Raw genomic sequence first — 27404 nt, forward strand, 5'->3', positions numbered from 1 at the left:
TTGAGTTTGATAATTCTTTCTAGCTCAGGGTTTTGTAAAGTCTGGAAAAATCTTGCTAATTCAGACACACCTACTGGAAAGGTTGAAAAAGATACCATGCTTTAGAGAGGCAACGTATCTATAAGCAAATGCAGAAAACTGGATGTTCTAGTCTAGCTTGCCTACTGTTAAAAATATCTCCCAGGAATTAGACTAAATTTATCTGTTCCACAAAACAGCATCAGCAGTTCTGAAAGAAAAATCTTTCCTTATAGACTTAAAAAAAATTGGTGTAGACTCTTATTAACAGCGAATGCTATAATGGTTCTGACATTAGTATTGACAGAAAAATTAATTATGATGCATCTCTATGTTTATCTTCAAAAATGAGATAACTTTTTTATTACAGTTAAAGCAGACTTCTACAGCATTAGTAATTAAAGAGATTTCTTTTGCTAGTATAACACTTTATACTTACTGTGAAAGTAATATTCTGAATGGTGTACGTTAACTTATTTAGATCTTCAAAGCTAACAAATATGTTGTACTGAGTGTAGTTCAGGTAGCCAAGGTGAGCAACAATGATTTCACTGCATTTCTGTGAACACATACAGTGAAGAATAGTATGTAAAAGCCTTCAATTTATTCCAGAATACACACTGTTAGTATAGGTTGGAGAATTTCTTTCTAGATGGTCAGATATTGATGATATTTTTTATATGCCTTACCAATCTTGATCAGTTATAATAAGACTCAAACAAGACCTGCAGATAAATAATTTCTTGAAAGATACCAGGCAAAGTAGAAGAAACTGATAAAGTCAGTCAGCAGGATCAAAGGTTGAACCAATAAACAAGGCTAGCTTTTCACTTAAGCTGGTGAAAGCAACTGCTTGCAGCACCAGGAAGGATCTGAATAACTCTATCAGTCAAGCTCTAGGTCATCAGATTGTGAGATGGGGCTATCTTGTACTAACTCATTTCTAAAAGTTAACAGGAGGAAAGAGAAAACCCAAGCACATCGCTCTCTTGGCTGTGTGTAGTTAAATCTAATGGCACACTGTTCATTAATTTCTGAAGATTTCATATATATGTTGTGTGTGTATATATATATAAAAAGAAAACATTTGATTTACCCTATATCCTTATCACAAAAAACTTCAGCTATGCCTTTCCTAAAGGACTTGCATCTGGAGAACCTGTTTTGGATGTCTCTAAGCTTAAAAATTTAGAATTTTTCTCTCCTCTGGAGCCCTACATCTAATCTTCTACTACAATATCCCTTTCTTCAGTACTGCTAAATCTGTTTAGGTGACTAAGCAGGACACACTGCTTTGCTGGCATAGAGCTACTCTAGCAAGAAAGAGGTGTCTTTAAGGGGTAATAGACACAAGTCATAGAAGTAAACAGAAAAAGACAGACAGGTATCTGGGTCAGCATTACTAGCTAGGTTGCAATTATAAATAAAACTATACTCTAGAGTCTTTCCTGAGACATGCTTAACAGATATATTCTTCTCATTTGAAATGTAATGTAACATGCACACAAATAGATTTAAAGAAAATGCACTGCATCAGAGTTTTGTTTAAGCAGGCACATACTTGTGCACAACTGAGTAATCTCGTCCGATTGTGAACTTGATTATTAACATACGGTGTGCTTCCATCCTTCACCACCCCAAGTACTTTGACTGTCATAGTAACATTCTTTTTGAGGGATACTGTAATTAAAAGAGAAAACATTAAGCTATTGCTACATGCAGAAATGAAATCTCAAACAGAGTTCCAAATATAGTTTAAAACACATACGATACCCAAAGATTACTCAAAGTTATTCAGTTATACTTTACTGGAGTAGGGGTCCAGTCTATTAATTAAAAAAAAAAACAAAACTTTTTATTTATATACTTAGGCAGTAAGTCACAAATGCCCTGTATTGAATCTTGACAGATTAACAACTACTAATACAGTATTTCTTACATATTTACAGGGAAGTCTTATTGAAAAATTAATATCATTACAATCTACACATCTAATTCCCCCCAGAATGAAGGAAGAGAGACACAGATTCTCTAGATACTACTGCTTTCACAGAAATAACAAACAACTTATCCCATATACCTGTTGCTTCCAGTTCTCAAGATCAGTGCTGTCCATGTCTTTACTGGGGCAGGGGGTGTAGGGGGAGAAAATGTATCAGAGGAGAAACCCACCAACCATAGCCAGAAAGCAACAGGATCACGTATGTGACAGATGAACTTAAAGATACAATATACAGATTGGTATAGCAGTTTTCTGAGAATTAGGTAAGATTCTCACCATCGTGCTGATCCAACTCAACTACGCAGGTCAGCCACAGCTGCTGATTGTAAGTAGACAGTGGTGGCGAACTTAAATTAAATGGCTTCAGCTGTAAAAAAACCCCACAAGGTTAGCACTAGCCATTATTCTGTTACATGATGTATCTGTAGTTACAATGATGAAAGGCATGTTAATTATGTTTGTGACAGTATTTTTTGGAATAGATTTAATATGTGCTACTCTGTGGACAGTATGATAAGCAGCTCAAATATAAGTCTTCTGGAGAAGTAGCTTAAATAGCACACATATTTTGCACAGCACTGAAGTAAGGACAGGTACGACTACTTAAAGTACATAAAAGCAGCAGCAATAAAAGAAAAAAGTTCAGATATGAAAAACAAAATCTTGAGACCTAGCCTGAAATTAAAAAGTCATTTCTAGCACTTTACATCAAAAGTCAGATTTGTGACCCCTCATCTGCTACACAGTTTTAAACCTGTTCAACTATGATTACGAAAACAACTATTTTCCACTAGGTTTTCTAAAAATCCCACATTCATTTCAAAAGCATGGTAGATACCATTAACAGATAAAACCTACATGCAGGGAAGACTTCTCATTTGATATAAAAATATGCTTTGAAAAAAAAAAAAATCCACCCATAATACAGTACCAATCCAAACATATATAGATGACTAATAGACCAAAAAAAAGAAATGTTCCAGTGTATTTAATGAAAACTTACTTAAAAAAAAAATCAAAACAGAACAACAAAACCTTTTTAGCACTTTGACAAACATTACTTTAGATATTAGGTTGACAGTGAAGAGCTCGACAGAAATAAAAATGCAAGAACTGAGAACCAAAATATGAAAGCTTTCAAGAAAATGAAGGTGAAGGTTCATGTTAGGAAGCCAGATCCCATGTCTTGGTCATGTGACAGTGAACAATTAACAAGAAAAAGAAATATTCCTTCCCAGCTGATAGAAAGGAAGATCACAAGAGGGATATCATTAGTTGCCACTGAGAGCACTATTTTTCAGTTTATGTTCTCAGTTTCTATTTCTGGACCCCCCTACAAGAATCCCCAACAGGAACTCTCCAGGGAATCCTATCAACACTCAAGTGTTACTTTATGAGGAATTACTGTGCAGAAACATCATAGAATTCTCTACCTTACCTGCCCACAAAAGTAAGAGACTAGAAATTGCTGCTGGGCCACTCATGAAATAACACAGTGGTACTACAATATTGCACATTCAATTTGAAATGGGAAAGCACCATGTGACCAAGAAGTTTTCCAGGAAAAATTTAAATACTTAAAATAACTGGGGGGGGGAAGGAGGGGTATGTTTAATATTACTGACATCAAATAAAGCCATTCATGTAATCCAACAATATTTATTAACTCTTACCTTTAGGCTGTTATTTAAGTCAGTTCTTGCCACAGAAGTTTCAATTACATTAGGACCTACACAATATATAAGAAGGAAGAAAGAAAACAATATTGAATTATGCGTATTACTGATAAGTAATGATGTAAATATAGGATTTCAAAAGACTGTACAAAATACCTCCCTGCAAAGCAGGTAAATATTATCCCACTTTTCAGATGTTTAAGCTGAAGAGTAAATCACTTAGACATTTCAATATCATTAATAAACTTGGCCTGAATGTTCCTTTAAGCCTCTCTGCCATAGTATTTCTAGGCATGATTAAATAGGAAGTAAATTATAAATCAAGAACTCCATGTCAGAAACCCTGCATGTGTACTCTAACTACAGCAAACCACACTATTTTTCCCACGCTAAGCTGTACACTGCAGTCATGAAAGTACTCAGCTACAGAAAAAGCTAGCTAAGCACCAGTAGCACTGTTGTTACAGCAACCTGAAGCTCAACAAGGGCTGTAAAAACCACCTGAAAAAACAGGATATCTAATTGCACTATAAAGTTTCTATAGCCTAACTGCTACCATCACCTGATTCACATAGCATCCATAATGCATTGCACTCAAGGCTTGGGTACCAGGGCAAACACAACCCATCGTATCTGAGTGCATGATGCTAATGCCTTTTTATGTACATGTAGTGTACTTGCTTGTACAATCACAATAACAGTACTTTCTGGCTAGTGCTGGATTATCATCGTATCGGTCTGTTCAGGCCAAGATACCCACATGTTTGTTTAGGAACACTTCTCAGTCCACTCAGATTGGGCCCCTCCTTCTCTACAGAAATCTGGGGCTATAATATATTGTGTACGTCATCACATAAATAAACATAATTGCATAAAAGTTCTATAAACAATTTCTCCTAAAACAGACAATCCATTTAATCAATGGAGTTTCATGTCCAATTGTAGTGGGAGATGTTTAGCTCGCTACCAGACTTTTTATGCAACCATTCCTCCAATCATTCTGGATACAGACAAACACACTTAACATGTACGATCAACTGCATCCATCTACTCACACCCTACCTCTAATTCTGTATGCAGTAAGTGGGAAGCAATAAAATCATAATTTATGTTAGAAGAGACCTCCAGGGGCCATCTAGTCCACGTTCTTGTTTAATTAGATCAGGTTGCTCAGGGCCATGTCCAGTCAAGTCTTGAACATCTCTAAGGACAGAGACTCCAACCACCTCCCTGGGCAACCTGTTCCAGTATTTAATCACCCTTATGGTAAGAAAAATTTCCTAATATCTCACTGGAATTTCTTGTGTTCCAGCTTGTGTCTGTTGCTTCTCACCCTATCATCATGCACCTCTGAGAAGAGTCTAGCCCCATCTTCTGTGTATCCTCTGATAAGGTTGTTGTAGACAACAGTTTCCCCTTAGCCTTCTTAGGTATGCAAGAACACATGGTACTGGGGAGAAGAGGAATGCATGCATGTATGTACATACTCAAAAGTATGTACTCATGCGTGCATATGTACATAAGCAAAAGGACTAAACCAAAAAAATGAAAGGGAAGAGTAGGGAAAGGTCTGTATCTATATACCGGGGTGTTAACAAACACAGAGGAGATGTATAGCAGGTAGGGACATAGGCAGGATGTGTATTTGTGTGTATTTGGGTCACTCTAGAGGCTTCCCAGTCACGGTAAGATTTCTCTGTCCAAATGGTCTCTCCCTTATGTATTCGGCCTGGCAATTTAATGTAATTTATTAATCCTCAAAACATGCTGTTTCAGCCACAAACAGCATTAAAAAAAATATGCAAGAAAAGCAGTTTTTCACAAAGACCATGGACTTCAAAGTAACTACAGAGAAACAATGGAAAAGAAGGAACTTTATAAATGAGCAAAATGGGATCATTCTGTGCAAGAAGTACTTTACGTTAGCTGTCACGACGGCTCTAAACATGCAGCATTACTTGGGCTTCTATAACCACTCTAATTATAATATTAACCATCTCACAGACTTTAAATGGAAACATGAAGAATTTCACCCATCACACTCAAAGTTTCATATTAGAATTACAGTTCAACTTCACTAAGACCCATCCACTATAAAGTCTGTTCTGCATCATTGCACTTTCCGGTTCTGAAGTATGTATAAACAGGGCAGAGTTTTGGAAGGCATTTTTGTTTTGAAAAGGATAATTCAATTTCAGTAAGTGCTCACAGTTGATAAGTCATCATATTTCAGTAACTAAGTCTTAAAAATGAGACTATATGATAAATAAAATGAGCCTTTTTAAAAAGGTTCTTGTTACCAGAAGATATGAACCAATATTGGGGCAGAAAGATCATAGTCCCAGTTTTCAAGAGCAGCAACCAAAAAAATAATGAGGTTCTACTGCTATAACTGCTACTCCTCTAGCAAGCAATATATTAAAGCTTTTTAAAGCAACTGACCAAAACAATGCTGTGGTCATATTATTAAAAAATGGTGATTAAATTACTTTGCTATTGTTTTTCTTTTAGTCTTGTTCAGTTCACAGAATCACATCTGAAAGCAAAGAACCACCCTGAGGTGGTGAACAGGAAAACTGTGCGGGTACAGAAAATGAGCTCTGCACCTTGGATTTTCCTTACACTTGTTTCACCCCAAAGGTAACACAGACCCATTGGGAAAAGGGAAAGAAAGTAAGTGTAACTTGGGAAAAAAAGCAAAACAAGTCTGTGTCTGTCTTGGGTTACAAGAACTGAAGAGCAACAGCCACCTCAGATTAAACTATCTTGTTTTCTCAGATGAGAAGCAAGACTTCTACTAGGCTTCCCAAATTGCAGATAGAGCTGTTGAGTATGGGCAATGGCATATTCAAGTAGCACATAAAATATGGATGTATCTCCCACTTTTTCATTTACTTAGTGGGTTTGGTGAGTTTTGCTCAGACTGCACCCATTAATGAGGGAGCACTCTATTGTTAGTGCTCCTCCCTCTATTCACAGGAAGCAAGGAGCTGTCAACAAAAGCCACTGAAAAACAGCACAGTAAATGTTCAGTGGGTCTCCTCCCAAGGTAAACAGCATTCTTTTAAAAATAATGAAGTTATAATAATGAACTGTGTTCACACTCTGTCAACAAAACTATCCGGCAAACCAATCTTACAAGGACTAGAGTCCCACAGCTGTGCCAGTTCCTGAAGGGGATCGCAGCCAAGTCCTGGGACCCCAGCAGGGTACTGATGACCAAGTGTTGCTTACAGCAGACAAGTCCCCCACACCAAAGGCAACTACATTATCAGATCACTCTGCACGCAGACGCAATGCAACACACCAACACAGCTCTCTTTCAGGTTCTGCTACCGATTAAGAATGAAATGCTCAGTTTTCTCTTCCAGGAGCACTGCTTTTTGGTCTTATGTAAAGCAACTTTCTTGCATTTCTTGCAACTGGGCAGTATAAACACAAAACTACAAATATGGTTCGCTTTTTAAGCCAAATGACGCACAATTGAGTAATTCCAGTTTTTTTCCTTTATCATTAATATAAAATGCATTTTTGCAAATGTATTTATACAGTATTTTAGTGGCCAAATAATGCCCTTCAGCATCCTTAGGCAAGTCACAGGAATATCACTGGTTAACCTTTATGAACTGAAAGTCTGTTTGGACCTTAGGCTGCTGCAATAAATCGAACAGCAGGAAAGGAGGTTTTATTTCACAGACAAATTTTATTATTTAATGCTATTATGAAGAATGTACTGCCTACAAGGCACGGATGGACACAAAAAGCCCAAACAGCTGCCTCCCATTAATCCCCAGTTCTTTCCAAGGCAGGCAGGAGCAGATGAGTTCCAGGCCTGGGCAGCCCATCTCATTTTAAAGAAGTGAAGGATAGAGCAGAGGTAGAGACAACCCTACAGACAGGTCAAGAGGTGTCAAGAGTGGCACAAGAGAAAGCAGTAAAGTGGGGGGAGGTGATAACGTCTTTAAATAATTCTTACATGGGGGGCAGGTTGCTTAATGAGTACAAGTTCCTCCCTTCCCCTCTCCCTGTCTGTCACTTAACTTCTGTGTTGACAAAGCTACCCTGACAGCAGAGTATTAGCTTATTAGCACTGCAGTGACAGCATGCTGACTTCTTTATCAAGTACGTTTTAGACCTGGAAAAGCTCTCTGGCATGAAATACAGAGGGCTCCCACGCTTTCCATCTGCCTAATGACACTCTGCATCTTTGTTGACCAGATTTCCACAAATCTCTCTGATCTCCAGGATAAGTATCCAGGCACTAAGTGCTTAGCCTCCCAGCCTCCCACATCATGACTCGCACAAAGGTCTTTGAAACCAGAGACCTAAGCTTACATATGTTCGACAATGGAAGTTCATATTTTTACATTACTAAAATATTTTATATTTCTGTGGCATTTATCACCCAAGCATTTAGAAGGCTTTACAAACAGTTATCAATTTCGTCACAGGAAACCAAGTATTAGCACCACCATTTTACAGATTGAAATACAAAGAAGAAAATTAATGTAGCAGTCTGCTGAAAAATTATGTTACAGCAAAGATAGTTTTGTTTTACTTTACTGACTCTCCCCTGCAAAGCAGTTGCAAATATCAAATCTGCGTAGGTAGTACTCCTATGAAAAAATGAGATGGAAGAAACACTTCCCCCTCCCTGTCAAAAGTAATGCTTCCTCAGACATCTCAGGGGCAGTAAGCTCATTAGCATTTAAATAAATCTGTAAATACCAACAGTTTTAGACAAAGCATACAAGAACTGTAATCTTTTAAAAAGACAACATCCTTACCTGCTATTCCTATGAAGACTGTGAGACCAAAACAAACAAAGAATACTACAAAGACCAGAACAAAATGCCGTTTGGACAGTGTATATAATCGCATCGGTGCCAGCCTACAGGAAGCAAAAGAAAGCACAGATTTAGCTGTCAGTCATTATTTCTAAAGGGGGGGGGGGGGGGGCGGAATAGGCCCCATTCATTCCTCCACAAAGAAAATTAAACCAAATGCTGAGGTAACATGTAACACTAATTAAAAAAAATTAATGCTGCTTTATAGAGCAAGGATAACTACTAGGAATTATTAGACATGTGTATGTGCACGCACATCTGTGCCCCAAAATGTATGAATTTTGCTCATTCTTTCTATGATAGGGTTTTCTATTGTCATAAGACTTGAGCAAGAGAAAGCACTTTTTAGAGGGAGAAAAAGTTACATTTTTTTTGTTCATACATCAATAATTTAAACATCCAAGATAGCATGTTTGCTGCAATGACAGCTTAACCCAAAGGGACTGACATCACTAACAACTCAGTTACCTGCACAGGATCTTGATGAGTTTTCTACACCCTATATATACACTTCATCCCTGCAGGATCGCTCCTAACAAGGAGTAAGGCAGAACTCCAGATCTGCTAGATGTGCATGCTCAGGCTCTGCATTCTTGTCTGAGCTCCACCAAAGCTTAGGAAAAAGAAACCTGAACTTAAGTTTATTATTAGACACTTAAATACAAATACACATAAAAGCAATGACATCTCTTCCACAACTGTTTGGTGGTTATCATTAGGTTAAAGACAAAATAGAGGGGGGAAAAGTATTGAAAGGACAAATTGTATTCTCTTGGAACAGGTAACTTCCAGCTCAGTTAGCTTAAGGGAAATATGATCAAAGAATTAATCCTACATAATGTATCCCTCCTCTATCTTCCTTTCTGGTAAATGCATAGTTCAACAAAAGGAGCAATCCACCATGTCTCAAAATACAGCCAACATGTCGTTTTGAGTTATGCCAGAACTGAGCCACCATACAGCTGATTTTCTACTGCTGTTCCAGTAGGTATGATCATAGAAAGGTGTACAGTTTATATGGGAAAGCTGTAGAATTGGGAGGGGGGTGGTGGGGTGGTGTTATTTTCCGATGAAGTTGCATGAGCACCATCATGGAAAGAAATGAAAGCATAAGACTTTAATGACAGTGCTCCCTTTCAGCTTGGAATAAAACTTCTTTTCACCAGCTGAATGGTGCTCTTACTGGTTCACTACACTAATGAAGAAATGCCGAAAAAGTGGTGGAATCCTTTCCATAAGCCCAGCCTGGATTCTGGGACCAGGTACCCCATGACTGCATGCCTGGCAGCCCTTAAAAGCAAGGCAAACAATTCACTTTAAACCAGTAAAAGGATTTAAGAATAACCTCTATTTTCTTTAAGAATCACTGCATTCTCTCCAAATGAGACACTACAAAGATAATTACATTATTCCTTTACTGTAGAGTTTGAAACATCCAAATCTTAATTTAACTCACAAAGGAGGTGGGGAAGGGAGGAAAACCCCACAGAAGTAATGAGAACTGCAAGCAAGTAACTGTAAATGTTACAAGTTTGCACAAACTGGCTGACAGGACTCCGGGCACAGCACCTGCAAACACCATTATGTGGAGCAAAAACCCCACACCAGTCAAAGAAGTCAGAATAGCAAGCAGATTGTACAGCCAAAAAAGGTAAATTGTACATGAAATTGTCACAATCGTAAACAGGAACAGATCAGACCTCTGTCACAGAGATCGTCTCACAGACAAATATGATTTTAAGTTGACTTTGAAAAATGCCAATTAATAGAGGCATTTCAAACCAGAACTTGTGTGCACAACTTTTGCAGGGATATAATGACAGTGTTTTCCTTAAATCAATGTCTTAACACCTCAGCCTTCATGCACTTAAACCACTTTAAAGCTATTACATCTGTACCAGTACTAAAACAACTAACTAACTAAGGTACATTTTCCTGTCTGTTCCAAGGGCTCCTTCAGTTCCACAGATGACCTGGTATTCCTTGTCTGCCTAAGTATGGGATATTATCTTGAGATACCAAAATACTAATCTTAACAAGAAAATCCTTGAGATATAAAAATCATACATAAATTGTTGATATGCCTAAATTAACTATAAGGGTTCAAGTGGATACCAAGCACACACTGAGGATCACTCAGCACATAGAAACTAGGTCTGGATGGGAAAGTTCATGGGTCAAGCATAGCTGACGACTGGAAGAGTATCATATACATGCAGGAAAGTATCACATATGCTCATGCTGTTCTTAACAGCTTACATCTGGGCATCCACTTAACAGCTGCAGTCTGATGCAGGATACTTCCAACTTGCTATGCATATCCTTCATTGTTTTGATAAGCCTCCTAATTTCCAAGTTTTTGCAGACTTTCAAAATGCATAACGTGAACACGAACAGCAGCTTCATCTCCACAGTCCTTACAGGAAATTCACCAGACTTCACCACCCAGCCAACACTGACAGGGTTACAGCTATTGGCAATTAACCACCTTGGTTCACTCATATGCCAGAGCACAGATGCGCTTGCAAGCTTTTGAAGAAACATGTTCCAGACGTTGGTTCATTCTTTATTCCAACTCTTCTCCAGGTGGTGCAACACGCAGTAGTCAAAATGGGTAGGTGTGCACCTACCTAAGCACAGTCACGCTGGCACTTAACAGAGAGGAGACCAGAGAGAGTAGGGGCACACTCTTTGTTTTCCCTTTTTCTTTTATACTGGTACTCCTCAAGTCTCATTTAAGCCACTGACTGTATGTGCTACTTTACAGGTCAGTAAGGCAAAGCGGACACTTTCTGTAAGAGCAAATGTAAGAACTTGGCCAAATCTTAACTACATTTATCATGACAGCAAACAGCAATTTATAGCATTCCAGTCGGACGATGTATTCTTCATTGCCCCTCGCTGCAATAACAGAATTTCCTTGTATGCTTTAAGAGTCTCATTTCAGCCTATCACCAGCTCACATACAAAGCAGATAAAATGATCTTCCTGTATGTTTGTTGTTCAACATCTGCCTTTTGGAAAGAGATTATATAAAATTTAGGAATATACAAGTTGGTGCAAGTTGATGATCCCCCACTAACAGCTTCTTTCTTATATCTGAAAGGCCTAATAAAGAATAAAATGTTTGAAAGGCATTTATGGGAAAAGCAAAAAAGGACGGTCACTCTGGAAGCACCTGTTCAAATGAATAAATAACTGTGCTTTGCTTTACCAATGGAAGATGCTTTAATCAGCCTAGCCAAGGCAGTCCAAAGCTCAAGACTAGCCATCCAAGTGTCTGCAGATTTTTCAGGCAGCTTTTACGACCTGTACTGAGTTTCATCCCAACTCAGACAGAAACTAAAGATTTTATAATTAAATTGGATATGTCTGAAACTAATTGCAAAGGAGCACAAAGCACTGAGATACAAACAGAGAAATATTATACTTAGACATCTCAAATAGTAGTCAGTAAAAACTAAACTGCACTAATGCAATCTGTGATAGAGTGAACTATGGAAACGCACACCCATAACAACTGCAATCTTTCAGTAGCCATTCGTATGTGAGATCTAAAGGTAGGTTAACTCTTGCTCTTTGAGTAAAGTTTTGGCTCAAATGGTTAAGCACAATGTTTCTCAGGCTATTCCTCATCTTCGAATCATTTCTCATGCCTGCACAACACAGTCTTTGCTAAAGACCATCATGAAAAAAAAAGAGCCTTTTATACAATAATTTTCACTTAAGAATCTCATTTCACAGATGGGAAGGCTGTGACAAAATTGGGATTAAGCAGCAGGTAGCACAGAGTTGATATTAAAATCAGAAATAACTCACTTTTATGCATAGCAGTTTTTCTGACATACTGGCCTCAATGTCTCTGCCTCCAACTGCTCTTTTCTATTTTAGGCTCACTCTCAAACAAAACTATCAAAACCACTTTGATTTAAATTATTATACATGCTACCTACATTCATAGTACTGGGTCTATCTGTACACACAGCACTTTCTCACAGTTTAAAGACATTGCTTGCTTTGGTGTCCCTCAGAAGACCTTGAACTTCTTCTTGCAGACGTATGCCACAGTGGTTAATGGCTAATGAGGCAGCACACAACTACATAAAAAGATGCATACAACTAATATTAACAGAACTACGTAGTACTGTTATATGACAACTGACAGCTAACCACGACTATGCTAAACAGATCGCGCACGGGGTGGGTTTGGCTTTAAGTGTCTTGTTCGTTGTATTCATTGAAGCCTGAATAATTAGTCACGACTATGGCTCTATCCATGTGAAGACACATCTGGGAAAACAAGTTTTTTTTTTTCCTTAACAGGCACCATCTGAGAGCATGGGTTATGGAATACAGGGGGGTTTATTCACCACAGAGGAGCAAAACCGGTAGCGTTCCTCTAAAGGAGTGGGTGGTCACTCTCAGGTTTCTGACTGGCGAGCCGTAGCCTCAGGAACAGTAATTTACCCCTCGGTGATCTTATTTCCTTAATGAGATTAATTAACGTGTATAAACTGAGTGACAGGGTTCAGGTCTTTACAGGGGAAAAGCTTCAATCACCGCACCCGGCCAGAGGAAGGCATTTCTTCTCCCCGGTCCCGGTCCCGGCAGCCTCGGGTCGGTTCGTGCCCCCCGAGACCGAGCGGACCGCTCCCCGCCGCCAGGCTCCCCGCCGGCCGTTGAACGGCCGTTCCCGCCGCCGGCGCCCGAGCCCGAGGGCAGACCCGCGAGCCGCCGCCCCCCTCCCCGCGCCCCGCCCGGCACGCGCGAGGGTCCCCGCCGCGGCCTCGCGCCTCGCGTCCCGCTCGCTCGCCCCCGGCGCGCGCCAGCAAGCGGCGACCACCCCGCTCCTCCCCCGCCCACCACTCACGGCTCCATCCCGGCGCCGCATGCGCGGTGGAGGCACCTCCTCCCCCTCCCCCCGCCCTCGCCCGGGATCTGCCAGCGCTGCCGTGGCACAATCGCGAGCGGTGCCTCGCGGCGGCTTCCGCGTGCGTCACCCGGCCGCCACGCGACTCGGGAAACGTCACGGCGGCCCCCGCTGCTCCTCAGCCGCGGGGCCGAAGGGCGACCCTGCTGGCAGGGGGCGGCGGCGCTACGGCGAGCCGGAGGGAACACGGGCCTACGCTCTGCGGGTCGCTCCCGGGCGCAGCGGCCGTGCTGGGGGGGCGGACAGCGGCTGGCGGCCCTGGCTTTGAGCAAGTCGCGGCGGTCGAGGCCCGGCCTGCCGCCCGAGGGAGGGGCCGCCGTCTCCCGCGCCGCGCCGCAAGCCGCAACCGCCGCTTTTCCACAGCAGGAGCCGCCGGGGCGGGCAACGGGCGCGGTCACGGGCCGCCAACCCGCCCAGGCCGCCCCCGACGGCCGCCCGGGGCCGCGGGAGGGAGAGAGAGCCTGCGCGGGAGGGCCGTCCAGTTCGGGCGCTGAGCTTCGCCGCTTTGAACCGCCACCTCAGCTGTGGTGAGCAGGCCTTGAGCGCGAGGGTACGGCTTGTCCCGCCCTGCCCAGCGCGGGGGGGGTCCAAAATACATCCTGCCGTTGGGGTGACAGCGGTGTTTTCCACATTTCCAGTGCCCCTTTTCAGCTCGTATGGCAGTAGTAGCAGCCACATTCATCAGAGGAAAAGTCAACCTTATAAACAGAAGACACATAGGACAGAGAGGTGGTTCTGAATCCGGTTTAAACCTATCCATTTCAGGCGTGAGGACTGACGTGCATGTTCGCCATGGAGAAGTCTCTGGTTTAGTGCCCGTTAGAGACGGCCTCCTGGTTTGCAAACGATTTTTTTCCCAGCCTGATCGAACAGCGGTGGCTTTTTCGGTGGAATGAAAATGCCATCGCTGCAGTCACCTGCATGCAGCTTTGTGGTGGCCAAGAGATGTGGTTAATGTATCGTGTTCACAGAGAATTCAGCCAGCTCACAAGCGCTGGAAATTAAATCCTAGGAGTAAGCTACTACTTTAAACACACTACTTAATAAAAATCTCCACATCGCACCTAAGTGTTTTATTCTTGCACAAAGGTTGAGATAAAGTTGGGTTTTGTTCTGCTTTCCTACTAAATGTCCCGAGGCTGGGCAACAACGATGATTGTCAACCAATCCATTGGGTAGCAATGATGAAAACTAGGCAGTTTTAGGGATTTTGCTGAGTTACATTCTGTATTCATTTTTGATTGATAGCTCTAATGTTTGCTTATAGAAAGCCAGCACTGCGGTTACTTAAACATGTGGGGATAGTCTAGGATAGACTGGTGTCTAGTCTAGGATAAAATTAAGAGTAACTTCCTGGCTTCAGTGTTTGTCATATACATAAAGTAGAGCCATCTCGGGATGACCCCAGAAATGTTTAGGTAGATCCAGTCAACATATAATTTAAAAATAATTTTAAAATTATCTCTTCAACAATCAAATACTTCCATTAGAAGCTTACTTAGATGGTAAGATGGTTTTATTGCAATTAGTTTTTAAAGGTACTTAACATTAATAATATTATTCATCTCATTCACTTGCCCTACAGGTAATTCATGTCATTACTGGTGACCTGTGGGACCCAGTATGCCTCTTGTGTAACATTGCTAAACCCAAAAGAAACATGCTGGGAATTAATTCAGTCATCGATACTGGTATTTATCCCATCAGTTAGATCTGTGGTTTACAGCACTGATGATTATTTAGTTATCTCAAAAAAAGGCTGTCTTGAGCAATACATAATACCATGTGATGAAGGAAAGGCATTTATAAATTTTAAATCAATGAGAATTGCTACTTTAGGGCAGAAAATAAAGCTTTGAGTAATCAGGACAACCTAACAAACTGTATCTGCTCAGAACAAGATAGCACTACTGAGCCACAGTTTGAAGTCACTATGTCACGGGTGACTATGGCATGTGTTCTGTAGCTTTCAGCACACTTCAGGCTTCTCCAACAAGTTCTCCCTGGCCAGAAAATGATGGAATGGTGCTTACAGCATCTGTGACCGTTTCCAGTGTTCTGGGAAGCGCAGTTGCAGAGTTACAACGGCTGCCATTTATGTGCGCACATCTGAGCTGTTTGGGTGACTGCTCCAATCCCTCTGGCACTCAGGTGTCTCACTAACGTGAATTAATTTATTCTCCTCAAAACGAAAATACATTCTTCTCATTGAACAGGTAGGAAACTGAAGCACAGAGAGACTGAGCCTTGCCAAAAGTCATGTGGAGAACAGCAGGTGTGGCAGAGCTTGAAATCCAGCTCACTTCAATTGGCCATGGGACCACACTTCTCTTTGCCATCTACCAACTTTCAAAGGGTTGTGAATACATTGTAAGCACATACGTTGCACCCTGTAAGTTTTGTGAAAATAATGGCATTGAGTTTACAAACTAAACACTTGGAGGGAAGGCACTGCTAAAGCCCTTTCCCTCCACAAACACGGAGTCAGTCAGAGTCTCACCCTACTTTGCTCCTTGTGAGAAGGTCCCTCACTCACTCAGTGCCTTGTCTGACCTGCTCTGGGGTGAAACAGTGCAAGAAGCTACTGTCTGCCACATCTATTGCAGAAACTGGATGTTGTATGGTGAATGAGGCTTGCAAGAAGAGGCAGGCTGATCTATGAATAAGCAGGCTGAATGCTAGCTCAGCTGGGATTCTACTTACACTAACCACCTTAACACTAACGCTATACTTTCATGACCAGTTTATACCTTCATGGCTCATACCTAACAGCTTTAGTGACAAAAGGTGAAATCCAGCCTCTCTGTAGCTCTTTGATTTTTGCCAGCACAAATGTTTGTGCAGTAGAGTGATGAATCAAATAATGGAAATTATCTGAGTTAAAAGTCACTCAGAAAAAAAAAAATGGTGTTCTGCTGGATCGGTTGCTTGGTCACTGTGCAGTTATAGGAATATTTGTGGTCAGACGAGGAAGAGAGCAGAAATGTGTGAGCAGGGAAAGGAAAGCTAGAATGGCTTCTTCCAGCCACAGAGCCAGCTTATGGCAGCTTAAAGCAATCATGAAGCTACAGCCTTAACTCTCCTCCTCCTCCTGCTGTTTCAGGCCTTCTAGCCCTAGCTGTGTACTTCACACTGGGGTCATTCGGGTTCTTCTCCCAGTTGCCGGGACCACTGAAGATCCTGCCTGGGTCTAGGCTGGAAGCAGCATGAACCTTCAGTCAATTTGACTGCAGTCCTCCAGCAAGGTCTTGCTGACCCCTTGGCTTCTCACAGACTTGCACTTTGAGCAATTGGGAAGGATTTTAAGAAGGTGGGAAGAAGTGTATCATTATCACAACAACCCTCTCTGGCAAACTTCAGGTTTCTTCTCTGAAGCATGCAGGCACTAGTTTCTCTAAGGAAAAACAAAGAGCTTCTATTTATTGCTGAGTCAAATGATGTACTATTCTCTGGTCTTTTTGCCAAAGGAGCAGAACCACTGTGAATGAACTTCTCCCACACGGTTCGGAGATTAGCTATGTTTTAATGAACTGGAAACACTAATAGGAGATGCTGAGGAATTAAGAATATTGGTATCATCTATAATTACCTCTTCTGTTACCTGTATAAGCAACATCAAACATTAGTTAAATCTGCAAGTTAAGTAATACGTTTCATGATGTCCTATACATAGTCTTTTCTTTTTGATGTACAAAATGTCATATTATTGTATGATAAGAGTTTAAAATTTATCCCTTATTTAAAGCAGGGCCAACTGTAGGTCATTTATCTTAATCTCTGGGTATTATTACTAAATTCAGCATCAACACTGTGCTTCCTTGTATAAGCTGATTGGCCAGTGGGGTATGTTCATTAACCAAGAAATTGATTTTTCAAAAATACCAAGTTGTTACTTATAGTTATGCAATTCTGATGTCAGACCACAATCTGGGCACCCTCCTGCTCTGTCCTCTCTGTCGGGTAGGCACTTTAATTGCTTGCCTTCCTATCAAAATGTTTTCAGCATGCTGAACTCTTCAATGTTAGCTAGGGGATAGAGTTATGAAACTCCCACTGAAATAACTGTCAGCTGATTGGGAGGCCTGGTGTCTTCTGGTGAGCTTTGTATATCTCAATGGCAACATGTCCAAGAGATAAAAATGTAGATGTTTTAGTAACATTGGTACTAAGCTCTTTCTGTACCAATAGTTTGCTTAAAATTGCCTAGTGCAGCGGAGGGAGCCATCAGCTGTCAGCCCTCCGTCAGCTCTCCCTGCCCTGCCATCCCGTCCAGGAGACACGCTAGGGGAGGAAGGAACATATTGGAGTGGGAGGGAGAGACACCACGCAACAAACTGTTCATTCAAGTGGCTTGTTTGGAGCAATTTTTCAGGGGTATAAATTAGACCAATCCTGAAGTTGCCATAATAAACCTGATCCACTTTGTGGCAGTCCCCAGGACTGATGGGAGAGCGTAACACTTTTCCTTTCTTCTACCCTCTCCAAGCTTATCTACTGCACCAAGCATCTCCTGGTGTACCACAGACTAATCTTAGGTGTACTAAGTCCAGACCAACCTTGTATTGGAGTTACCAATGAGGTTATTTAATATCACACCCATTAGACTGTAAATACACAGTCTCTTTTACAAGCATACTACAAAGTCCCATGTCTTCCTAAGGGAACTATTAGCCTAGGACAGATGGCATTAATCAGTATGCTGAGCCATGGTTAACCCTGCTCTCTCCATCTCGCCCAGATGGCTGGGTAAACTAGCACTTGCTCGTGGGGAAATACACCAGGAGGCACAATGTAGAGATTATTCTGGGCTGTTGGGCAGAACAAACTCACTAACATGGACACCCCTTCATCTCTGTGGTGTGGATGAGTGTCCTGGGGCTCTGTGGAGTGAGGATGGTGTAGCTTGAGGTGGCTGAGGAGCCTGCCACCCTTAGTTGTCACCCTTGCCCAAAGAACAGGCTGCTCACAGGCAGCTGCTGCACCACATGTTCAAGAGCACAGTGCTTTAAAGGAAACCATTACCAAAAGCTGTCACTAAACTGGGACAGCCTCAGAGCTGAATCAGAAATGACTCAGCCATCTGTGCAGCGAGAGCACAGTTACTTGGGATTACAGCTTCATCAGCCATCTCTGAGCTAGGTCATCCCCTCACACTGAATCCCCTGTCACTGAGAATGAGCACATACCAGCACAGCGTACAGTGAGCACTCCTGAGTCAAGAAAAGCTATTTCCCTGCCAGTCACAAAGGGGACTGCTCGGTGTTTTTTCCATTTCTGTATCAGCTCTGCTCCAAAGCTTTCCAGTTTTGAGTTTTCCTGTTGGCACTCAGAGAAGGATGTCCTTACAGAAATCAGGAGTGAGGCTGCAGCAGCCAATTTTTTTTTTTTTTCTAGAAAATCTTGATTACCTGTAAACTCATGCCCCCACCCCCGCCATCTCCTTCCCTACCACTTAATGGACTAAACCGCTCCATTTCTGAAGAGGCAATGGAAACCACCAGCTGATGGCTCAATGGGTTTGCTCAACCAGCGGCAGGGGAGAGTTAAGGCTGGCAGTGGTTGATAGCCTCACATTTGTGAATACAGTGTATGAGAGAGGAAAAAACGTGCTTTTATATGTTTTTACCATCTCTTCATTTTGTTAGTCTGGTATATTATTTGCTTTTAGTAACCTGATCAGCTTAGAGAACCTCCTTGGCTTGAAGTAAAGACAAGCCACACAGCATTTCCTCGGTCAAATTTCCAAAATTCCTTCTGCCACCAGAGCAGTAAATATCTCCAGTACATCCCTGAGTGTGCTCATTTATAACCTGACCAAACGTACTGAATAAAGTGGAGAGAGAGAAGAGGATGAAATGTCTAACTCTGCTTCCCATAAGTGAGAGTTGGCTGTAAGAAGAATGCACGGTAGCATCAAGAAACCTTCCTCCCTACCAGGAATCTAAAAAGCAGGTGCCATTGCTACATCCATCCATAACGCTGAAGGGAAACACTCACCGGAACAGCAGGTATGCAGTAACAGTAAACTTATTTTACGCCAGGTCACTTCAGTTAAGATCTTGGGAATGCAGAGAAGTACTAGCATGACTTCTAAGTCACGAAATGTTATTTTCTTGCCAAGAGCCCCATATTACTCCATTTCATTCTAGACGACCTGCAGCTGATACCTCTTGGGGATACTCTCATTGAAGAAAAGGCAATCTGGCACTAACTTTACAAGCTCATTTGATTCGGTGGAGTAGCATCTTCTCTTTTCAATACAGAAAGTCCCTCCATACACACTTTAAGTCATAAAAGTGAGTTAATAACAATTTACCTTGGAGAGCTCAGTTTCTTCTGGAGACAAAGCTGAACATATGCATCTCCCGGGACCTTATTTGTTAATTCAAAGCTTATGTCTCCCCTTTTTCTTGCCAATATTCATTATTGCACTGCCAGATGCACACAGGTGCATTTCCATCACTCCTTATCACCTCCCATGGCTTCTCACACCATGCTCAGGTATAAGGAGCCACTGTTTTGACAGGAAGGACCGTGGTTATGTTAAACTCTGCCAAGCTGCCAGGCAGTGTTTCCAAACTCTGTGACTCTCTGTAGTCTTCGCTGTCGTGAACAATGAGACAAATTCAAACTAATGGACCTCCTGTCTCTTCACTGGGAAAAAACAGACACAGCGTACTAGAGTCAAATGATCTCAGCAGAAGAACTGGGGCACTGTGCACAGACAGAAGTATTTATGCTCAAACTCATAGTAAAATAGAGCTGGAAGAGACCTCACAAGGTACCTAATCTTTCCTTCTGTCTCAAGAGAGCATCTGCCAGATGTATGTCTTTCTTGGCATGCAATTGTCAAAAGTTTTTAAAGACCTGCAATGATGGAGATGCTACAGTCTCCCTGGATAATTCTTTCTATAGTGTTTTACTATCCTCCCTGTTCAGAAGTTTTTTCTTAATGTCCAACATGAACTTTTATTCCTTCAATGAGTATTAGTCTGTAATCTTTTGTCCAAGGTGAACATGAAGTTTTTCTTTACAGAAATTCCTATTCCTCCAACTTGGATGTTTCTTCTTTTGGGGGAGCAACCCCAAATTTTCCTCACAGTTATGTTTTCTAGGCCTTTGATTATCCATATCTCTGTCTTTATGCTCTCTTCCACTGGTAGGCCCTTGAAGTGTGGTGCCCAGAACAGCTCCAGCTAAGGTCTGGAGTGGTGACAAAAAGTAGATGGTGTAATTCTCACATCCTACGAACCATACTTCTGCTGTACACCCCAAATTACGTTACCTTTTTCACATGTAAAAGACAATGTCATTGTTGAAAGAGGTTATTTTATAAAGCATTATAATTCCCATGCCCTTCTTTACCATAAATATTATATACCTGTTTGTTCCCCAAACTGTATTTGTGTGGCTGAATAGCATTCATTCTCTGTGTAGTTCCCGGCATTTGTTTCTTCTGACTTTCATTCTATTTTTTCAGACCCTTCCTCAGACCCAAAAATCCTTTCAGTGTATAACCCAGCCCTCCAACACCTTTGGAGTCCTTCCTAGCCTTGTGTTATCTCAAAACGTTACTACTCTCCAGCCACCACTGGTCATTCATGGAAACAGAAGACGGGGCCAGGCACAGAAGAAATATGGGTGTAGCCGACTCAGTGCCTCTGTCCCTTTTGACCTCAGCCTTTGCCAACCGCTCTGATTTCCTAGCCAGTTTGGTTGCTATTTCAGGATTGTTTCACGTTCCCCCAGCTTGCTACAGCAGAGCAGCGGCAGAGGTGTAGCGTAGAGGAATGCAAATGGCAATTGCTTTCGTCACCCACGTCAGGACATTAATACGTGAGGGCAGGAGCACAGGTCTTGGACCACGTCCCCCCGGGCAGAGCAGACAGCCCCGTCCACCGCGCCCCGCTGCTGCAGGCCCGGGGCTGCGGGACCCGGCCGCCCGCCTGGGCACGGCCCCGAGGCTGGGGCGGCTGCGCCCGGGTGCGCGGCCGGGGGTCGTGGCGTGAAGCCCGGCCCCAGATCTCCTTGTGCCGCTCCCCGCCACCCCCCGACTCCGGCCCCTGGCCCCGTGGGGCCGGCCCCCTCCCCTCCGGAGCCCCGGCCGAGCGCCGCGGGGGCCGCCCCGGAGGACGCCGGGCGCAGCCCCGGCGGGCGGGCAGGGCCCCGGGCCCCGGGGAAGAGCCGCGCCCGCGCCAGTACCGGTAGTAACGGTCATCCTTGTAGGGGGTGAGGTCCTCCTTGATCTCCCGGTAGGTCTCCCGCACCCGCCTGCAGAAGCGCTTGACCTCGCCGCACAGCGGGCTCCCGAAGGCGGCGAAATCGGCCTCCATGCCGCCCCGCGCAGCCTCAGGCCCCGCGCTCCGCCATGGCTCCCCGCCAGAGCCCGCCCGGCGCTGCGCGGCCGCGGGGCGGGGGCGGCGCAGGAGCCGCGGCGGCGGCGGCGGGCGGCGGCGGCGGCAGGGGCGGGCCCCGGGCGCACGGCCCGTGCCCGCGGGGGCGGCGGGAGCCGCTTCAGCACCACGGAGAGGGGCGGCCGGTGCCCGCCGCCGCGGCCCCGGGGACGAGGGGGGAGGCCGCCGCCCCCGCCCCGCCGGCGCTCGCTCCTGCGGGAAAGGGTGCCGGGCGGGTTTGGGCCGCGGGAGCAGGCGGGAGCGCCGGGGGCTCTGGCTGCCGTGCCGAAAGCCTCTCAGCGCCCCCCGCCCCGGCAGCTGATGCCGGGCAGCCGGGTCTCCCCCGGCCCAGTCTCCCGCCCTCTCCCCTCCGGCCCGCAGCCCCCCCGGGGAAGTAAGCAAAGACCTCGCGTTACCTCTGCTGAAAACATCCGGTTTTTTGTTTGTTTGTTTTTAAATAAAACTGGTTTGTTCTTAAAAGCACACCAGCTCGATTTAAAATTAATGTCCTGCTTTTTACTGTCTCTCTTACCCAACCTAAAGGAGGCCAGTTTGCACCACCGAAGAAGGGCTAACATATGCGTGAAAGAAGTCCTGTGCTAAATCCACTTTTCATGGTCATAATGCTGTAAATAGTCCAACATCGAGGATGAAGCTGTTCAGATTTTCAGAGTGGCTTCGGCTGAGCTCCGGTCAATTTGCAGAGCGCCACGTTAGCTTCATTTGTATTAAACTTTTCTTCATAAACAAATTCAGGTTTAAACTCTGTTTTAAATTATTCTATCAATTCAAACCTTAATAATTCCCATGAACTAATGGCAATGATGGTATCCGTATTAAATACGAAAATGTGTTACTATTGATGTGTCATAACTGTTTCTAAAGAATATAAAGATAGAAGCCTGCTATACTGCCCCTCCCATGTAAATATCTTCCGCACTCACGTTCAGGAAGTTGGGCTCAGTTATTTCCCAGCGTTGCCCTTAGTCTGTATTTATTGCATACTAAGACTAGAACACACGTTTTTACTTAAAAGCCCACTTTGATGTCTCACCAACATGTGGTGACAAAAGGTTATTCCTTGTGGTGCAGTGGGAGAGGGATAATGCATCTCCTCTGACAGGTAGGGAAGAGAGAGGGGATCACCTTTGACTGAGAATTGCTGTTTCCCAACTCTGAATATTTCTAAGCCTGAGAAGACACAGCAGCAGGATAAAAGCCACAGGCACCTTTAGGCTAGAAACTAGAAGGATCCTAACAATCACAAGACTGTTGCTCTGGAGCAGTCTCCGAAGAGGAGCAAAGAGCCCAACCAGCGGTAGAGCTTGACCAGCTTCTGAACAGCTGCTTTGAAACCTTGGGACAGGCTCAGCAGGTCCCTCGTACTTCTGTGACTGCCTGTGTGTTATAACTTGCCAGCACCCTGCTTGTTACAGTACATGTAGCTGACGTAGCCATGTAGGATTTTCCTGGAAGTGTTTATTTCAGGGTAAATGTTTCATTTGTGATTAAGACTTAGCCATGTTTTCCCTCAAAGCAAGAATTAAAATTATTTGTTATGTGTGATAAATGTGCTGCTTCCAGCTCTCAGGCTCAGAGGTAGGAATTATCAATGGAATCTTTAAATACCTACTGAAAGGAGGAAATAAAACATTTCAGGCTTCAGCTGAGTAAAAACACATTCACTGCTGGGAGTTATGAAATTAGTGTAGCAAAGTAATAAAAAATAGGCTCAAAGATTAAAAACTGATTACCATTTAATTACTTACAACCAAGTGACCTCTATTGCGTTTATTTCTCAAAAAAACCCACCCCAAAACCCAGGGTTTGCTTGAGGGTCCAAAGCAGCACTGTTCCAGAGATGCAATCTAGTTTCCTCCCTGTTGTGCTGAACATTATCCAGAATAATGTGTCTGTCCCCTACACCTTGAGGAAGGTAAGGTAATCACACCCACTATGGAAGGCTGACAGTCAGGTTACACAGAGGAGGTGTTAGCACTGACCATGTATTAACTCACCAACTTCTGCTATCAAAAAAACCAGATGGTGTTTCAACTAACAATTACCAGACATTACAGGATTAAAATTACTAGGCTTGTGAATAGTGAAGTTTGCGTGAAGACACAAGCTAATTGCTTATTCCCATCACGGTCTGTATTAAACACTCAAAGACACTAAGAAGGTCAATTCATTTTGAGTCTCGAAAACACTTCAATACATCGATAAAACAAGAAATACACGGAGTTGTATGTGTGCACTAGTGTGCAAATCAAATGTTTTCAGTGCATGGCCTCCTCTGCCTGGGAAATGACCAGACACTGAGAGCATGCAGAGCTGCACCGGCCATGCCTTGTGCAGCCGAGAAAGCACCCAAGGGCTAAGGACGTTGGTGGTCTGTGAAGCTCAGCCACCTGAATGTGACTTTGGGAAAATGGTACTGTAGTTACAAGTCTGGCCTGCTGCTTTTTTTTTTTTTTTTAAGTGCTGCCCTTGCTTACACAGTAGCAATGCCTAGGTAACATTTTTAAGGAAAAAAAATTAGCTCCCATCCAAACCTTTTCTTCAAAGAAATTTCAGGTTTTCTTTTTTTTATTAAATGAGAAAAATATTAAAACAGACATTTACCATTAAACAGGCACTTCTATTAAAACTGCCAATCTATTTTCTTTTGTCAAAACCTAATGAATGGAACATTTCAATTAGCTGTTCGCTTACCCATAGCCCTGCAGATGCTAGCAGATGGCACTTCTACCTTTATCGGTTGTCCTTCTTTCCTGTCCAGTGCAGGCACAGACTGGGCTGGCACAGAAAAGTGTTTGGTTCTGCAGGAAGCACAACTTCAGTAAAAGCAAAGGGAGGTCAAGGTTTCATAGACAGCTTTGTAAACAAGGTGCAAGAGTAACCAAAAAATTACCTGTACTGGGACTCTGCACTGGGGTATGACTTGCCCCATTCATTTCAGGGCACTCCAACTCATCTATCCAAGCACAGCACATTCTGTGTCAACCTTGTTCTGCTGCTTTTCACAGCACGTAATAAAACAGAGGCAGCATCAAACTGCATCTAATAACAAACCAATCTAAAATAATACTGAGACTCCTATACACCTCAGTTAGAATTTAAGCATTTGGAACTCAATTGATCCCCTGAGTGCTTCTGGACTTCATGAGGGAGAGAAAAGCCCCAAGAGTCTAAGACTAAGATGTGATCAAACTCAACATCTGTTCAATGCACTCATCGTATCACATCACATGGACAGAGTTTATTTTGAGGGTGGAGCTTAACAGAAGTCCCCCATATAATTTCCTGATTCTCCCCCTGTGTATAGTTAGCCTTTTACAGCATCAGCCACACGTATTAAATTGTGATAGTAGCTAAATACAAAGCTTGGCAATCCACATAAAAGCACCAGAATTATTACTCTGGGATCTTTCAGAAGAAATAGCAGCTGGTGCCGAGAAGTTAACGGCATAAACGCTGCTAACTCAAGTCCCTCTTTTTTTCAGCAAAGGAACAAAACCCACAAACAAGCAGAAGTCCAGCTGCTTAGCAAATACTTTCTCCTTCAAAACTGTTTTGAGCCAGAGAAAGGCAGTAGTGGCAGCTGCTGGCTGAAAAGGGCAACTGTCTTTTTCCTTCTGAGTGGAGTTAAGGACTGGTACGTCAGATGGCACAGAAACAAGCACATATCCATACTGACTGTCCCAAGGTAAGAGAGTCTGTGCTGCTGTTACACAGCAGCAAGTATGTCTCTGAGTCTTGGCACATACAGGAGTTGTCACCAAGTATCCCCAAATTGCACGAGTAGAAACTGTGCTGAGCGCCACAGAAACCTCAGGACTTCCTGAGGTCCACCCTGCCCTCTTCCCTGTTGCCTTGATCCCAGAAGAGAATAACCCCTGCCTCACCCCAGGCCATCATGGCTTGACTGTCTCCTCCTGTCAGAAGACTACTTTGTCACAGCTAACCAGTTACGTGATGACAACTGTTACCACATAGCCCTTGCTGCGCACGCAGAGGCTCACAGCAGCATGCTGGGGACAGAAAGGTTGGGGGAGCTCGGCAGGAGTGCGGTGCTCACCATGAAGTTAGGCTTCTCATTTATTTGACGAGGTGGCACAGAGACATCAGCTGGGACAGCCCCTGACAGATCATCTGTAACAAATGATCTCTGAGCTGACAGAGGCTTTGGAGCCACAGCTGCTCTTGTCATCGCTGGGAGGAATAAAGCTCTACTCAGCTGGCTGCAGCTGGCAGTCCCAACCCTTGCAGCAGCAGCAAGAAAGACTCATCGCTCTCTTTTTGTATCTTTGGAGATGAATCTTCCCTGAATCTATCCTGCTTTGAAGAGATGTGAGGACAAGAAAATAAAATAAGATTTATAAACTCTTTTGATCAAAATTTAAGAAGAATCTCTTGTGAGGTGATTTCAAGGGTGACAAAGAGGAAACCCTAATCACACTCTTGTGTATCTCTTACTATGGCTAAGTTGCTTTTCTCTCCACTGTCATGTCAAAAGCAATGGGAAGACTGAAATGGCCTAATTGGGAGCATGACTAGGTTGTCCTATATATAAATTAACATTTTAATATGGTGTTCCAGTGTGATTACTGGCTTTCAAATGTCAACTATACTTGGAATAATAATTACCAGTGGCATATATTAGCTTAAATATCCCACTTGTATTAAAAGGAATACTTGTAAGGGAAATAAAAACTCAACAACTTGTGATATCTAGATAACAACTACCGAAGACTTAAGAGTAACTGCATATTTTTAATTGCTACTTACTTTTTGTATTTTGGTTACCTTAGTCAATGAAATAGATCACCATCTTTACTTTTCAGTTCTCACACAGCCTATTGCTGCAAGTATACTTCAGAGAAAATTTTAAACACGATGTTCAAACCACAGAGCTGTATTTTTCTAAAAAGTTTCACAATGTTTGAGAAAATACGTGTAATGTCATATCCTGCCAGTTCTATTGTACCTCTTTGAAGCAAAACATATTTGTTTTGATTTTAGGATGCCTATTACCCTTCCTTTGAAAGTCAGGTCTCTTGTGAGATATAATCTCATCTCTCAAGAATATTTAGGATTAACTGACTAACAACCATGCAAATTATATAACCTCAGACTAAAAATGTGTGGTGGGTTGACCCTGGGTGGGCAGCCAAACTCCCACCCAACTGCTTGCTCACTCCCCCACCCTGCCCTGCAATGAGCTGGACAGGGGAGAAAATAAAAAGAACAGGAGCAAAAAAGGTCGTGGGTTGACATAAAGATGGGGAGATCACTTGCCAGTTACTGTTGGGGGCAAACCAGACTTTATGTGGGGAATTTAACTTAATGTATTGTCAGTTGAGATCAATATTTGAGTACTGATTTGGATACTGGGAAACAAAACCAAAAACCCCAAACCAAACGTTTATACACTTAAGGAAACCAGCTTTTCTCCAGCTTTCCCAGGCTCATCTTCATCCAAGCACCTCTCCTCCCCAGTCCCCCACCCCGATTATCACTGCACATTACACCCAG

The 27404-nt window shown here is 43.1% G+C and overlaps 1 protein-coding gene across 8 annotated transcripts in view; it reads right to left on the reverse strand.

Annotated features, from left to right (window-relative positions):
* The window catches only part of TMEM181 (transmembrane protein 181), a 36537-nt gene extending 14636 nt beyond the window's left edge, over positions 1 to 21901 (reverse strand). The window contains exons 1-7 of one of the 8 annotated variants that reach the window (XM_052784603.1): positions 10000 to 13258; positions 9012 to 9156; positions 8484 to 8587; positions 3694 to 3749; positions 2297 to 2387; positions 1580 to 1698; positions 458 to 577 (exon numbers count right to left, since the gene is read on the reverse strand). In XM_052784603.1, coding sequence (XP_052640563.1) covers positions 458 to 577; positions 1580 to 1698; positions 2297 to 2387; positions 3694 to 3749; positions 8484 to 8577 — 480 coding nt within the window. In that variant the 5' untranslated portion in view covers positions 8578 to 8587; positions 9012 to 9156; positions 10000 to 13258. Of the gene's footprint in view, positions 1 to 457; positions 578 to 1579; positions 1699 to 2296; positions 2388 to 3693; positions 3750 to 8483; positions 8588 to 9011; positions 9979 to 9999; positions 13259 to 13413; positions 13522 to 21675 lie in introns of those variants that run through there. The other 7 variants (XM_052784598.1, XM_052784599.1, XM_052784601.1 and 4 more) reach the window with 7 other exon arrangements.
* Positions 21902 to 27404: the final 5503 nt, after the last annotated feature.

Source organism: Harpia harpyja, chromosome 4 (genome assembly GCF_026419915.1).
Source record: "Harpia harpyja isolate bHarHar1 chromosome 4, bHarHar1 primary haplotype, whole genome shotgun sequence".
In the NCBI taxonomy this organism is placed as follows: domain Eukaryota; kingdom Metazoa; phylum Chordata; class Aves; order Accipitriformes; family Accipitridae; genus Harpia; species Harpia harpyja.